This window comes from Syngnathoides biaculeatus, chromosome 18 (genome assembly GCF_019802595.1).
Source record: "Syngnathoides biaculeatus isolate LvHL_M chromosome 18, ASM1980259v1, whole genome shotgun sequence".
NCBI lineage: Eukaryota > Metazoa > Chordata > Actinopteri > Syngnathiformes > Syngnathidae > Syngnathoides > Syngnathoides biaculeatus.
In genome coordinates this window covers 14,783,515-14,799,956 of record NC_084657.1, presented here as the reverse complement: position 1 = coordinate 14,799,956, position 16,442 = coordinate 14,783,515, and the positions used below count along the sequence as shown (strand labels likewise).

The window sequence follows — 16,442 nt, the reverse complement described above, 5'->3', positions numbered from 1 at the left end:
TCATTTGATAATAATACAGGGTGGGGTAAAAGTGGCTACATAGTTTTACGTTCTACTACATTAATACTTCCTCACTGACTTACTCATTCATCCTTGCGACCTTAAAAGTTGAATCCAAGTTAACGACGAACCTCATTTTTTCCCCTTCCTCCATTGTAATCACAATAAAAAAAAAAAAAAAAAAACACTGGGTGCTCACCCTAAAACCATGCCCAGTTCTTTGACGTGGACTCTCTTCTGGCCCTTCAGGTACTCGGCCAGCATCTTGCTCTTGAAGTAGATCTCCTGCAGGCGGTCCTCCAGATGCATGATGCACTGAGGGGGAGACGAGAGCAGTTAAAATTCACACTGTCAACATTTTGGTAGACAAGAAAAAGTCTCACGAGCATTGCTCAAGTCTCAGTAGATTTTTTTTTTAAGGGTTCACTAGTTTTGCCAAAGTGTCACGTGGTAATATGGAATCAGAGAACATTTTATAAATTCTCACGAGATTTGTTGAAGTCTTGCTAATTTATCTTAAATCCCGTTTTTGTTTTTACAGGTTTCATGACATTTTCTCAAATCTAACAAAATGTGTTAAAATTTCATGAGATTTTCTGGATTCTCACAACTGTTTCTAAATTCACAAAATATGCTTGAGTCCGATGACATTTTCTGACAACTTTTTTTTTTTTTTTTTAACTGGTTTATAGAAATTTTCAAAAATTTCAGATTGGGCAAATTTCTCAAGATTCACCGAAGTCCACAGATTTGCTGAAGTCTTGCAGCATTTTCTTACAAGAGAGAGAGAGTGACAGGACTTGCTTGAATCTTGCAAGATTTGCGAGGTGGCATAAGATTTACTTGACTGTTGAGACATTGTTGAGAAATTTCTCATGGAATTTGTCGACGTCCGAATAGATTTGTTGATCTCAGTAGATTTCTCACGAGATTTAGTGTCTCAATATTTTCTCAAGTTTTTTTTTTTTTATTTTAGGTTTCACAGAATTTAATTCTCAAGCTTTTTCACAATTCAATTTGATTATTTTGGCCAAATTACGGCGTGTACAAATGGGAATTCGGAGGAGTCACTGTGTTGTGCGTTACGTACAAAGTTGGGTGACATGTTGAGCTTGTAGAGCTGCTGCGTGGAGTGCAGCAGTCCCGACACCAGGTTTGACACCAGCACCTCCTTGCCCAGCTTGCCCACCTCGGTGGCTCTCCTTTGGCTGCTGGCCACCTGCACCGTCCACTTGTCCGTGTCGGCCACGATGCACACGGCCTCGGCGATGGGCTCGTCCAGTACCGGATGCTGCGTACAACAACGCCATTACACCGTTGTAATTAACTCATTCCTTCGAATACCGAAGGAATGAAAAGAAATGTCATCACATTATGATAGAAGACGAAAATCAGATATAATTCATTCAAAACTATTTTATGGACCCAATCTTGAGAACCACTTGCCGGGGGTAATCCAACGTAATTCCTTTACCTGGACGGCGTGCGTGAGTTCGGCCATGAGGCTCTGCCGTAGCTTGTCGTCGCTGGGCATCCCGTGCAGTACGAAGTCCGGCACGTAGGTGGGGCAGTAGCCGCCGAACAGGGAGCGGCCGAAGTTGGCGATAGTCGGCTTGGAGTAGTTCTCCACAAGCTTGGAGCTGCCAGGACGAACAGCACATCAATAAGTTTATATGTATATACTATAGTCCAATATAATAATACTATAATGATATCTGAACATATTTTGACAATATCAATTTTTTTTCCATTTTGAAATATATTTAAATTACAAATATTTTATTGATCACCTTTTCAGAAGAAACATTTTTGTTTTCTTATTTGCATGAAATATTTGGAAATACATTAACTTTTTTTTTTTTTTACACATCACACACATTTCTATAAATGATTACTGTAAACTCATGTATATTTTCTAAATATTAATCACATACGGTAAGAGTGAAGTTTTCCCTCCGCGCATAGGGAGAAATACTACATATTCGCAAAAAGTTTGCGATTTTTTTTAAAACCTATAATTTTGTCGTTGATCTGTACACATTTCTTGAGGAGGAAGTGAGCCGATATTAAAAAAAAAAAAATCTGAGAAAAATGGGGGGGGAAAAAAAAAAAAAAAAAAAAAAAAATCTGAAAAAAAATGGATTGCTAGATTTCCATGAATTACGAGGAAACAAAAATCCACTGCCGATTAAATTTGCGAATCCCGAACCGCAAATATGCTTACTCACCCGGGGAAAGGCACCATCACCTCCTCCTGCCAGTCCTCCGTCTCCTCGCTCTCGCTGTCGCCCAGCGCGCTGTCCGAGCTTTCATTGCGCGGAATCTCCCAGTCGTTGAGCAGCGCCACCTTGCACTTTTGGTCCTCACCGCCGACTCCGCCATTGCCCGGGCAGCGGTGGATGACGGGTACGGGCAGGACGAGTCCCTTGTCGCACGAGTCCGTGGAGGCGCACCTGCACCTCCCGTGGGGGTCCGACAAGTCGCTCGCTTGGTCGACAGCGCTCTGGACGTCACGCCCTGGCCCCGATGGATCCAGAAGGTCTTTGAGAAGACAGGCCGTGGCGCCAGCGGCCTCCTCCCGCTTGGCCACGTCGTCTATTGTCCTCGTTTCCACCGGGTTCTCTGGGCAGAAGTACTCGTCGAAGTGGCTATAATCCGGAGCATTGGCGTTCCACTGGGGAAGTTTGCTGGACACCCGCTGCAAAGACGGAGACTCCTCCGGCGTCGGCGTCGGGAGATGGTGGAGCTTCCTGTGCTTCATCATCTCCTTCTCCACCTTCCTCCGCCGGCTCTCGGTGTCCGACTCGGGCGACATGGAGTCCCCGATGAGGAAGGTGACTTTGCCGCCCGCCTCCTCCGGAAGGATGAGAGACATCGGGCCCGACGTGCCGGTTCCCGGGGGGACGTTCTTGTCCGGAGGCTTTTTCTCCAGGGGGAAGCCAAGCTGGGGGTCCCCGATAGGGTCTCCGACAGGGTCCCCGCCCAGGCCCTCGTCCGGTCCGCGTTTTCTCGGCGAGCACGAGCCCACGGGGAGCACCGTCTCCACCCGGGCCTCGGCGCTCAGCGGCCCGACGGACTCTTTGTGAGGCCCCTCGGGTTCCTCCGAAGTCCGACAAACTTCGTCCTGGAGAGTCCCGGTCGCTTGGCACCGGTCCCCGTCTTCGCCCTCCTTCTCCGCCAAGTAGTCGCCGCCGGGCTTGTGCACGGTCACGAGCACGTAGTCCGACTCTTCCACTTCACCCTTGCGCAGCGAGGTGGTGATGAGCGAGCCGGGCATGACGATGGCCTCGTCCTCGGCGCTGTCCAGCATGTGCGTCTCCAGCAGCTCCGAGCAGCGGATGAAATAGGTCAGCACGTACAGGAGGCGCTGCACCAGCTCTTGACGACGGCCCACCGCCACCGTGCGGGCCAGGCGCACCGGAGAGCCGATGGCGCCGTACAGGTCGCCTGTGAGCAAAATGTCAGCGTCTTATTTTTTTATTTTTTAAGTTTCTTTCTTTTATCCTTCCCGCATAACACACACAATGTTTTCCTCCCCCAAACATGAATGCAATGGTGTTCTTGGCTCTCGCCACTTGGTGTCCTCATGATCACATTTTGAGAACATAAACATGCCGCTTGATTTTTTTTTTTTTTTTTTAATTGTAATGAAATAGCTAATGGTTTCTATTTTCGTAATGATAACTATTTTCCAGATTTTGCAACATACACACACATGATATATATTCATGGAAACAATATTCATTGTACTTTGCAGCTACATTCACTGTATCATAAAGAAAGTAGCCACGCCTTTTGTAGCAAAAATCAACGCATTTCCAACAAAATATATGAAAAAAGTTTTAAAACAATACTATCCCGTATTTTGTAATTTTTCACATTATATAACAAATTTGGCTTTTTGTGATGAAATTTGGCACATTTTAAACCAACTATATTTTGCAACAGATTTTGAAAACATTTTGCGTAACAGTCACTAGACTTTGGCACATTTTTATGTCCAAATTGGAATAAACTACATTTTTCATTATTTTTTTTAATTAAGTATCATCTTTTCATTGAAATTATACAATTTTTTTTTTAAAGTAGATTTCCCTTAGACATGTTTTAAAAATGTAGCTTTAGATAAAGGTGTTAATCCATTCCCCACTAGTAGAGTGCAACCATCAGATGGAACCTTTATGAGGTCGGTGTGCTTCTGACTGACATTCTTTGTTTTTTTATATTGTTTATGCAATATGAAATACATTCTACATTCACATCTCTCACCGAGCTGCGCCCACAGCGGGTTGTACGGGTGCGTCTTGGCCAGCATGTCCACGCTGGGTGACGAATGCTTCTCCAGGAAGATCTTGATTGGCGGCTGGCCGTTGGGCATGACCGTGGGCACCCAGGCCAGGTGGTTGGTCAGGACAGCCGTCAGCAGAGCCGGGAGGAACCTGCCGACGTCGCAAGGGAGACAAGGAGTGAGCAGAAGGGAACGCAGCGCCAGCAAGCAGGCGCCTGCCGGGCTTTATCACAAGTTGAAAAGGTCGAAAGTGGACAGTGAATACACGAATGTGCGTAGGCACATTTTCAAACACACGCACACACATTCTTGCGGCATGATTCTAAACAAGCGTCTACTTCCTTTCCTGTCCCATGACTCCACTCCGAAGCAGTGGTCAGTTCGTCACGTGTCGCTCAATTTATGCCGCACAAATGTTATCAAGAAGATATAATTGTATAACTTCATTAAGTTTGAGGGAGGAGGGGAAAATAAGCTATTTCTCATGAGATAGAAACATTTGCATCAACTGTTCTGAAAAGAAATCTGATGCAGTAACTTTGCAGCCATCCATTTTTGTAGCCGCCTATCCTCACAAGGCTCAGGGGAGTGCTGGAGCCTATCCCAGCTGTCAACGGGCAGGAGGCGGGGTACAGCCTGAACGGGTTGCCAGGCAATCTCAAGGCACATAGAGACAAACAGTCGCAATCACAATCACACCTAGGGGCAATTTAGAGTGTCCAATTCATGTTGCGTGTTTTTGGGACGTGGGAGGAAACCGGAGTGGCCGGAGAAAACCCACGCAGGCACGGGGACAACATGCAAGCTCCACACGGGCGGGGCCGGGATCGAACCCGGGACTGGGAACTGTGAGGCAGTTCTGAGGTTGCTGCTTTGCAGCTGCTCCACCGAGCTGCCTAATTTTCCAGTGAAAAATATGGAAAATGTATTTTCTACTGAAAAATTTTTTGGGAAAAATAAAAAAAAACTTCTTTTAAAGGATAAAAAATGATTGAAAATAAAACTCTCCAAAAGCGATGAAATGGAAAAAGAATATCAGGGATTACACGGTGGATGACTGGTTAAAGCAACTGCCTCACAGTTCCGAGGTTCAAATCATGGCGCCGCCTGTGTGGCATTTGCATATTTTTCACATGCCTGCGTGGGTTTTCTCCAGGCACTCATCCCAACAACATGCATCCATCGGAGACTCTAAATTGCCCCTAGGTGTGATAGTGAGTGTGAATAGTTGTTTGTTTCTATGTGCCCTGTGATTGGCCAGCAACCAGTTCAGGGTGTAACACGCTTCCCGCCCGTTGACAGCTGGGACTGGCTCCAGCACTCTCGCGACCCTTGTGAGGATACGCGGCCGCGACTGCCGTGACGAAGGCAAGAGACATATGGTAAATAGGAACGTGGAGACACAAAGTGACACGTCACAAAAAGATTTGTCAACTTAACCAATTGACATATTGGCCACATCTCAATTAAGCGACGAGATGGATTATATAGGCTAAATTTTTTGCACCTAATGCACTGAATATGTCAGCTTGTAATCAATTCTAGGCCTGTGCTACCAACTGACAAAGACCAAAGCACATCGGCATCTTTTGCCAGGGTGACAATAAGCAATTTGTGACCGCCAGGGACGGGGGCGGGCGTCAAAACCAGTCGGACCGAATACAGGGGCGCCACTCAACTGGTTCTTGGAGGCCTGCTCCATCAGCAGCGAGAACTCTCGCATGAAGAGGCTGCACAGGTGGTTCTTCTCCGACGCGCCCGACATCATGGTCAGCCACACGGGCTCCGCCACGCGGGGCATGCTGTACAGGTCGCATATGGTCATCCTGAAGGGAGACCGAGAGAGAGAGAGAGAACAGGCGTGTTATTGTCTGAGAACAAGACCTCGCTGTGAACCCCCCCCCCCCCCTCCCCACTACTACTGCAAGAAGGCCAGGAGTTTCCAGGCAGGGGTTTGGCGGGGGGGGAGTCTCGGCCGGATGCCAGGCTTGGACGCGGCGGTGAAAATCTCTGTGGGCCCGAGGAATGTCAGGCTGGAGAAACACGGGGCTGCCCGAGAACCACGGCCTGTTGATGTTGATTTCATGCAGTCCGAAGTGCCACGTGGTTGTTTTTTTTTTTTTTTTTTTTTTTTAAATCAAGCTCTTCTCCCTGCTTTCACTTGCTCTGAGCGTGTCCACCAAATATATGGAAAATATCCTGGAATATATCCCACCGAATCGGCGTGGGACTTTTGCGCATCGTGAGGATGGCGCGCTCGCGCTATAGCGACCACGTCGGTCGGAAGCTCCGATCTGCACGCCTTTATTTTTCTCCACCATGCTTTATTGCTTTCTCTCTGTGAGGGGCGGGCACTCAAGAGCTGACAATGTGGCACTCTGGAATATTACTGAATATAGAAAATGAGCAAAATCACTTTTTGAAACAAAAGAAACTTGGTAAAAATTGCCCTTTTGATATTCCTTTTCCGCTTTTGATACTTCAGTTTATTGAATTTGTACTTTTTTGTTTGTGCTTTTAATTTGCCTTAATTTGGACTGCTGTCTCTATTTCGGGCAGCATTGGGAATGAGAAACTTTTGTCTATCACTTTGCCTGGTTGATAAATAGGGTTAGGGCACAGGTGTCAAAGTCAAGGCCCGGGGGCCAGATCTGGCCCGGCACATGATTTTATGTGGCCCGCAAAGCCAAATCGAGTGTCAATTTTCCATGATTCTTGTAAAAATCTGTACCAAAATTTTGAATTGTCATATAACACCAATGATAATGTCGAGATTTGACGAGCATTTTTGTGTTACCAAATGTGAATAGTTGAAAAACACATTACCCTTGATTTCCGATTCCAAAACTAGTTCATAAATTGATGATGTAAATATGATGAGATGATTACATTTTTTTTTTTTTTTTTCCACAGAGATAACGGCCCTCTGAGGGAAACCGGAACAACAATGTGCCCCGCGAGAAAAATGAGTTTGACACCGCTGGGTTGGGGGAATGAACATGCACGTGTTATATGAGTTTCACTTTTGGAATTCTACTACAGAAGTAAATGAGATGAAATCTGTAATAAGCTTGAGTGATTGGATACCTGATCAATCGATGCTTTATTACTCAATATCATAGTATCATCTACATAAAATAGCATTTAACACCTCGCCACTCACACTCAGCCCGATATAGACTCCTTTTATGCAACTGTGCTTTCACCGAGTGTGCTCTGCGCAGCTTATCTTTGTCGGCATGCGTCGGCGTGTGTGTGTGTGTGTGTGTGAACCCACGTCACGGCAGCGTGGGCATGCCAGCGTTGAGGCGCACTTTTGTCATGCTCCGTGAAGCCAAAGGCACCCACTGAAAAAGGCAAAGGCCAGCAAACTTAAATTTAGCCAAAGCCTGAAGGTGAGATTGTGCCGCTATTTTGTTTGTGTCCCCGACTCTACTATTCTGGAGCTCGAGGCGTGGGGGTCCGCGAGATAGGGTTGCCGCTCTGTTGGGCTGGCTGCCATCAGGCATATGACTACGACACGCAAGGGACCAGTATCTGATGCCAGCGTGTGTGTGTGTGGCAACACATTAGGTCCACTTTAATCCTCTTGTTATGTCGCAGGTCAAATTGATCGATGTTTAAAAAAAAAAAAAAGATGACATAACAAGAGGCGTAATGTGGACCTTGTGTGTATGTGTGCAGTAACAAATGTTTTTTTTGTATACACACACACACACACACACACACACACACACACACACACGGTCCACTTGAGTCCTTTTGTTACGCTGTAGGTCAAATTGACCAGTAAGTGGACCTTGTGTGTTTGTTTGTTGATGTGTCACATCATAGTATTTATCAGCAAACACCTAGCAACACAAATTCTGTCTACTTTACATCTCCCATTACAATATCTTGGGTCAAACCATTGGCCCGTTGTGTGTGCAGCATAGACATTCACATACAGGTCCATATTAGCTCCATTTTAACCCTTCTTTTATTTTGCATATCAAATTAGCCCCTCTTTAATTGGACACTCTAAATTGCTCCGAGGTGTAATTGTGAGTGTAGCTGTTTGTCTCTATGTGCACTACGATTGGCTAGCAACCAGTTCAGGGTGTACCCCGCTTCCCGCCCATGGACAGCTGGGATTGGTTCCAACACTCCTCGTGAGGATAAGCGGCAAAAGAAAATGGATAGATGGATTAGCCCCTTGTCTTACTGTCAAACACCTGACAATGGGTGTGGCACAGACACAGATCAGGTCCACTTTAAATGTTCTGGTAATTTGTGAAAATATAAATATGTAATTAATTAATTAAAACACTATTTAATAAATTTTGAACAGGTTAAAATATTGTCTAAAACTTTTGAATTCTCAAACAAACCCTTACCACAACTCCTTTCACTATTTCACCTTGGGTCAAAAACCTCAAAACTGATCCCTGCTTTTGCGACATATAATTATCGTATTTTCCGCACAACAAGGTGCACCTAAAAGCCTTTCATTTTCTCAAAAGCCGACAGTGGGCCTCATAACCCGGTGCGCCTTATATGAGGATCAACATTGACCCTTTAGTGTAGCTCCATCTAACGGATGCATAACATAACTCCAGCCTATACTGTGGCGTCTATTCTATGCGCCTTATAATGTGGTGCACCTTATATATGGAAAAAAATTAAATAGGTCAGGGCTCAGCAACCTTTTTGAGGCCGAGGGCTACTTCGTGAGCTCCGATCGTATGAAGGGCTACGTGACTTGTTTGCGGCAAACTTCAGACTCGGTTAATTACACGTACATAAAATATTTTTGTTTTCATTTATTGTAGTACATGACATTACAGGTATTTTTAAATTTTAATTCACGTAAGCAAGTCAGATTGAAAATTTAAAGCACAAATAATAGTAACAATTTGTGGCCTATGGTATTTTTAGAACATACCTCGCGGGCACCTTATGTGGTCCTCGTGGGCTACCATTCGCCCGCGGGGACCGTGTTGGTGACCCCTGAAATAGGCCATACATTGAAGGTGCGCCTTATAGTGCGGAAAATACGGTATAAATAACCAAAAAAATGATTCTGCTCAGATTTCTTTGTGGGAATTAACAGCCCCAGTCACTTTTTTCTTTTTAAATAACTCACTAGGGGAGTCGAAAAAGTCACTCAATTGACAACTGACTGATTTTTTTGTAAAAAGTCTTCCATGTTGTTAGTGTAAGCAGAGCACATCAGCGGGGATGCACTTTGAATGACGAGAGCTGCTAAAAGATCCATTGAAAATAACCTAAAAGGTTCAGACAAACTGTAATGAATCTGCAATGAATGAATGAATGAATGAATGAGAGCGAAGCGTAAATGACAGTAAAACCGAGACCTCACCTGAACTCGTTGAGCCCCTCCACCATGCGGCTGTAGGCCAAGGCCCTCTGGCTGGCATCAGCTGACCGCCGGCTCATCTTCATGGCCTTGTGGGAGGGATTGAAATCACACGACACATAACAATGCACTTTATTACAAACGTAACACTCTAGAATTTATGGGAAAGAGGGGGAGCGTTGAATGTGATGTGACTATGACGCCGAGCGAAAATGCCACCAAGTAAACAATATTTATGAGTTTCGGGCAGTCGTCAGTCACTCCAATATGACAGTTTAACCGTCTTACATATATGGCACTGAGAAGGGTTTTCACCTGTTCGATGGCGCTCTTGAGCTTGTTCATGTGGCTCTCGAAGAGCGGAAAGTGCGAGAAGAAGAAGTCCTGGAAGCGGCTGTTCTCCTCGGGGCTGGGCGACAGCGTGAAGATGACGCCGATGGCGATCTTCTTTTTGCGCGCCACGCCCAGGCTCTGACCGCCACTCTCGTCTGACATGTTGAAGCTCTCCTCCACTGACCTGATGGTTGACAGTATGCCGCTCAAGTTCAGAGACTGAGTGCACCGGAAGTCACGTGGGACCTCAGAAAACCTCGAGATTTTTTTTTTTTTTTTTGCATTTCAAAATGAATTCCCTTCTGAACAAGCGACAATCACTCACCAGCGTGGGAAGACACCGTTCTCCAGGCTGGTGGTCTGGCTGCGCCGCCACCGCCGCTGGTAGCTGGATGCGCAGCTGCTGGTCAGCGAAGAACCCGGCGATGGGAAGGGTGTGATCAGGAGGCTGCTCAGGGACGCTACCGGAAGACACATTTCAGTGTCACATTTGTCAAATACTTTGTTTTTAAAATAAGACACTAATTTTTTAACTATTATTTGTAAGGAATTTATTAACATTTTAATTGTATTGACAATATTAACTAATAATTTACTGAAGAATTAAAAAATAAATTTTTGGCACGGTTCAAAAAGACAATTTAAATCCGATGTGCGTGACTGGGCTTTGGACATAACTGTGAATTGTGCATTTATTTTATTTATTTTTTTAGTAGTATAGTGATGCATAGATGTATGTGTGGTAATTTGCTGGCATCAGCTTCACATACCGTATATCACGTGTATCTGTCTAGAGATGCAGGCACTACATCTGAATTACACTTTGTGTATAAACTACTAGTAGACCTAGGCCCTTATTTTTATTTTTTTTCCAACCACATAACATACCCAAAATAAAGTCAGGTAACATACGAGCGTTTGCCTGCAGGGTATAGGAATTAACATCTTAGCGTGGCTGGTCCAAACATAGTTGGGCTTGTGTAACTTTTGTTTTTTTTGTTTTTTTGTGGGGTGAACCTACCTGAGCGGGCGATGCCGCTGTCCCGCTCGTCATACAGCCCTCGGCCCGGCATGTCCATGGGGTGGCTGTGGCCTGGTGAAGAAGAGAGAGGACAGTGGCAGGGAATATGAGGGAGGGGGGGGTGGGGGGGTGGGGGGGGATGAAAAAAATATATATAAGTAAGTGCATATTACATGACAAATGTGTGGAAAGGCCATCCTTTTTTATTTAATATGGTTACTAGTACACCTCATATACCCGGTAGCATATTTAGACTAGATTTAATGCGCAATATACCGTAATTTCCGGCCTATAAAATGCGACTTTTTCCCCCCCACACGGTTTCAACCCTGCGGCTTATGCGGTGATGGGGCTAATTTGTGCATTTCTTCTAACAGCCGCAAGGGGGCACTCGGATGGAAAAGATAAGAGTGAGACCATTGGAATATATGTTCCAAGTGACTTTTACCAGTATGTTTTTTTTAACCAGTCCTGTTAGCACTGTGCTATCGTTAGCGCTGCGCTAGAATGTTGCTGCTGTGTTACTGCCACGTCTCAGTGATTTTTACCGGTATGATTTTTTTTTTTAACCGCTGCACTTGTGTGTCTCTGCTGCATCTTGATGATTTAGGTATGTTTTTTTTTTTTTTTTTTAACCGTCTCTGCTAGTGCTGTGCTACCATGTTGCTACTGTGTAGCTGCCGCGGCTGTTTTTCTTTTTTTACCAATATGTTGTCTTTTATTTTTTAAATAGCCCCGTTCGTGCTACCATGTTGTTGCTATGTTAAGCTAAGATAAGGTATTAAAACTTTGAAAACTCTGTTTACCGTTTTCCTTTGTAAATATGTCGTGTTTCAATGTGGGTTTTAATGTGGCCACTTGCGGCTTTTACACGTGTGGTTTATGTTTGTACCAAATGGTATTTCCTTTACAAATGTTCTGGATGAGGCTTATATTGCTTATAACAACGGTGCGCTCTGTAGGCCGGAAATTACAGTACTTTTAAATCGTGTATTGGTATATGCACCTCTAAGGAATCAAATGTAGATCATAATTGCTGCATTACTCTATGACAATATTTAAGGGTCATGCTACCTCTCATGTACCAAATTTAGAGCATATCTAATGGCTTACGTAGGTGTAATTTAGACACTAGTAGACAACGGAACTGTAGCGTAAATCCAGCATGGTACAATCGGTATCTTTGTGTTATCACTTCCACGACAATGCATCATGCAACACTTCACACAAACTACATGCAATAAAGACGAAAAAAAAAAAAATCACTTCCCGTCTTGTAAAACGTCACAGGAAAGAGGACTGATGATGTAACAGGTGCTGCCAGTAAAAGCAGTACTTTGTAAAGGGGATGTAATAGTATGGACGTAATGTTTCTACTACAGTAGTAATACAACATAAGACACAAGTAGTGGTAAAAAAAAAAAACCCAAAAAACAGGTGTACATGTTGCTGTAATAATAGAAATGAGATTTTTTTCTCCGAGAGGCCACCGATGGCAACGTGCTAACGTGTTTATGTGCGCGGACGTACACGATGGAAGATGCAAAGCGTTGCTCGCGTGGACACTTTTCCATGCGAGTGAGGATAAAATCATTGATTGCCCACAGAAATCACACAATCATCCGGTTAGTACAAGTATGTGAGTTAGTAAAGCCAACGGCTAACACCTGGACACACCCATGCACACTCGCATGTATTCCAGCGGCGTTAGAAAACATGCAAGCCCAAATCAGACAAAATGCTGCCAAAGTATTTTCATGATATTATCGTACACTTGACGGTAGGGACTGACAAACACTTCAATTAACCCTCCTGTTATGTCAAAATGACTCACTTTGAAGTTTGAAACTTTTGCTGAAACAAATCGGTGAAAATTTCTTAGGGAAAGATAGTCTGTTTTTATTTATTCTTCTTTTAATATATTATTAATCTTGAAAAATTATCAGTATTAGTGAAGCCTCCTAATGTAGTTTACAGTTTAAAATGACTACGGGGGGGACAGAAAAACATTTTAAGAATGAATTTCCACTGGTTTCTTTTGAAATACTGTATACACATTTAACATAATAAATGTTTAGCATTTGAGCAGCACATGACTCAACCTTCCGGTTTTGTGGCCGCTTTAATGTTTAGAACTCTTGTGCAAAAAGACCCTTTTTTTCCTGGAAAATGTTACGTTGGAATTAGATAGTTATATATTTGAGTGATGTTTTTGGTGTTGGCTTCATTTTGCCAATGGTCAAAATGACTTGAAAATCTATTTTTACAATTGGAAGAGAAAGGCCTTGTTTTTTATTGTAGGTACTTGTATTTTTTAATTTTGCATAAATATTTTAAACTTAATTCCAAAATATTTTTTATTACATTTACAGTTTTTTATTCTCTTGTACATTACAAATGTCTAAAGCCAATGTGACCAATCGCATGTTTAGCCATTAAGGCCCTAGTTTCATTTCTCAATTTTTGACATTTAAATCTTTTTCACAATTTTTTAAAAAACTTTAAAATGGGTCTACACAACAGGCGGGTTAATCCTGTCTGTAAACCCGTCTGACCCGAAACGCAGCCAAAAATAAAAGTCACATGCCGCCATCAAGTGCGCAAACACAGCAAAGGAGGCAGCAAGAACATGCAAATTGTTTGTTTTTGCTTTTTTTTCGCTTTGCTTTCGAAGCGCCAACCTGAAAAGAAAGATGCGCTTTTGATGAGACGTAGCGGGCCCTGCTCAGAGAAGGCCCGTCGAGGGCTGCAGAGCTGAGAAAATCCTGCGCACCACAAACACAAAAACACAGGAGAGAGAAAGAGAGTGCGAGAGAGAGAGAGAGAGAGAGGATGATGGGAGGGAGAGAGATGGACAAAAAAAAGAAGAAAAATATGCTTGTTAGTGAATGAATAGGGAGGAAAGTTGGCGGCCTCCTGTCATCATAGCAGACGTTACAACAAGGAGCTTTTTAGTCTGGCATGAACAAAAAAAAAAAAAAAAAAACAGCATGAAGATCTGTAGTCTTTCCCGTAGGCAGGCTCCTATCACAGAAAAAAGATGACCACCTCATAAATAACATATTTCTTCATATAGTGGCTCATTTAGGAATTTGAGCAACTAAAATACTTTTGGTATTTCTGTGAAAAAGGAAGGGAGCGGGCACAAAAGAATTTGCCAACAGCCCTTCATTGATTCCTTGTACTGTTTACATGACTTATTGTACATCAACAAGGCTCTAGACTGAGTTTTGGAAAAAGTGCAACAAGCACAAGGGCTGGCAAAGTCTTTAGAGTCCATTTTGCTGTTAAAGAAAAAGTATTTGGTGTTAGAGAGAGAAACGACGGCTGCTGCAATCCTAAACAATATGACGGGTTATCAAACTTCGCTGCCATGCTCCACCCATTCGCAATAGCAAAAATAAAAAAAAATCCTTTGAAATTTACCAGTGTCCATCAAGTCCACAACACACACTGTTCAAATTTGGTTGCGGTAGTACAAAATATCTAAGATAACTTCACCTTTAACAGACTCCTGGAAATGGCCAAAATGAGTCAACAAAAACCTCCTAAGAAGTGGCTACCAAATTTCATATTGCTATTTGAAATTCTCCCCCCCCAACAAGCACGGACACAAAACCCACATTTTGACCGGGATGAACAATGATGACTCACGCTGAGTCGGGGCTACAGGAGGAGAGGCTGTTGCTGTGTTGTTGCTATGGTTACCTATATTCCCCAGGAGATTATTTGTCACGGTGTTTTGATCGGGCCGCAGGGTGTTGCAGCTCTCCTGAGTGATGAACTCAAGACTGTCCTGTAACCTGTGAAAAAGCAGATAATTTGAATTATGAGTGAAGATTTGGATGACAAAACAAAGGAGGGATGCGTTTGTGTGCACGCTTACGTGTTGAGGCTACCGTACACGCTGCCGCCCGTCCTGGCTGTGAACACTTTACTCAGCATCAGCTGAGGCGGCGACCTTGATGTGACGAGGGGCGCTCGTGAGCCAAATTATTGGGAACACTTTTTCCCCCATCAAAATGCGCGGTTTCCCCTTACCTGATCTGGTGTATTTTCAGCATAGAGCCTTTGTAGCTCATGGCCACCGATCCAAACATCATCTCCCCGAGCATGACCACGTCAGACGAACACCTAGAAGCCTGTGAATGTACACCGCAAGGGATGACTGCAGAAGAGTTCATTCAGCATGTTTTTTGTGGGTTTTTTTGGGGGGGCACTACCTGAAAGCGGAGGCCCTGCTCTTTGGTTTCTCTGGTGGTCTCGGAGGCGCAGGAGGACGAGGAGGAGCTGTCCAGGGAGCTGCTGCTGCCCCCCGTCGGTCGAAGCCGGCAGCATTTGCCAAACATCTTCACCTGAGTCTCTGTGCCCTGTAGAGATAAATAAGGGGGTAGGGGGGGACAGAATTAGTGTTATTGTAATTTCTTGTGCAACATGTCACACACACCTCTATTCAGACAAAAGTTAAATACATGCATAGCATTTAATTAGTTAAATAAGATGTATGTAAACACGTGTTGTGAAATCCATATTGTTGCTTTGTCACAGCCACCTTCCCCATTCACTGGACTGCGAGCAAGTGCTTAGACCCAGTGGTCCTCAACCGCAGGTCTGCGGACCAGTACCGGGCCATGAGGCATTTCTTATTGGGCCACAGAGAACAAACGACCAATTTATATATAATTTCAGTCCTATAAGACGCGAGTATTTTTCCACACGCTTTTAAGCCTGCGGTTTATGCAGTGATGCGACTAATTTGTGCATTTTTTCTAATGGCTGCAAGGGGGCACTCGAGCAGAAAAGGTAAGAGTGACACCGGTGGAATATATCTGGAGAGGAAGTGACTTTTACTGGTATTTTTTTATTTTAACCAGCTCTATTAGCACTGCGTTACCCTGTTGCTGCTGTGTTACTGCTGTGTCTCAGTGATTTTTACCTGTATGCTTTTTTTTTTTTTTAACTGGCCCTGTTAGCGCCGCGCTAGTGCGTTGCTGCTGTGTTACTGCCACATCTCAATGATTTAGGTATGTTTTTTTTTTTTTTACTGGCCCAGTTTATGCTACTGTGTTGTTGCTACGTTAAGACAAGCTCAGGTATTAAAACTTTGAAAAATCTCATCTTTCTTTGTAAATATCACGTGTTTCAATGTGGGCACTTGCAGCTTTTACGCAGGTGCGGCTTATGTATGTACCAAATGGTATTTCCTTTACAAATGTACTGGGTGAGGCTTATAATCAGGTGCGCTTTGTAGGCCAGAGAGTACAGTAATTGTCGTTGTACTGTAGTGGACGTGTCAGTGTCTTATTTTGAAAATTGACCAGATCTTCTCCGCCGCAACAGCTGCGTGTCGCAATTGACATGTTAAGGACTGCACACAATGCATCCATTTCCGGTCCCGCCCGACTCAAAACTCTCCAGATCCCGTTCCCAGTGGGCTGGCT

General features: G+C 44.0%; 1 protein-coding gene across 4 annotated transcripts in view; it reads right to left on the bottom strand.

The window, feature by feature from the left end:
* fnip1 (folliculin interacting protein 1) overlaps positions 1-16,442 on the bottom strand; it is a 30,809-nt gene that overhangs the window by 1,868 nt on the left and 12,499 nt on the right. For 3 of the 4 annotated variants that reach the window (XM_061803885.1, XM_061803887.1, XM_061803889.1), the window contains exons 3-17: positions 15,225-15,371; positions 15,043-15,143; positions 14,888-14,962; positions 14,710-14,804; positions 13,683-13,766; positions 11,002-11,073; positions 10,306-10,441; positions 9,963-10,164; positions 9,651-9,736; positions 5,968-6,114; positions 4,270-4,439; positions 2,229-3,447; positions 1,475-1,640; positions 1,091-1,291; positions 200-315 (exon numbers count right to left, since the gene is read on the bottom strand). In XM_061803885.1, the coding sequence (XP_061659869.1) occupies positions 200-315; positions 1,091-1,291; positions 1,475-1,640; positions 2,229-3,447; positions 4,270-4,439; positions 5,968-6,114; positions 9,651-9,736; positions 9,963-10,164; positions 10,306-10,441; positions 11,002-11,073; positions 13,683-13,766; positions 14,710-14,804; positions 14,888-14,962; positions 15,043-15,143; positions 15,225-15,371 (3,017 nt within the window). The remainder of the gene's footprint in view (positions 1-199; positions 316-1,090; positions 1,292-1,474; positions 1,641-2,228; positions 3,448-4,269; positions 4,440-5,967; positions 6,115-9,650; positions 9,737-9,962; positions 10,165-10,305; positions 10,442-11,001; positions 11,074-13,682; positions 13,767-14,709; positions 14,805-14,887; positions 14,963-15,042; positions 15,144-15,224; positions 15,372-16,442) is intronic. The other variant, XM_061803886.1, reaches the window with a different exon arrangement.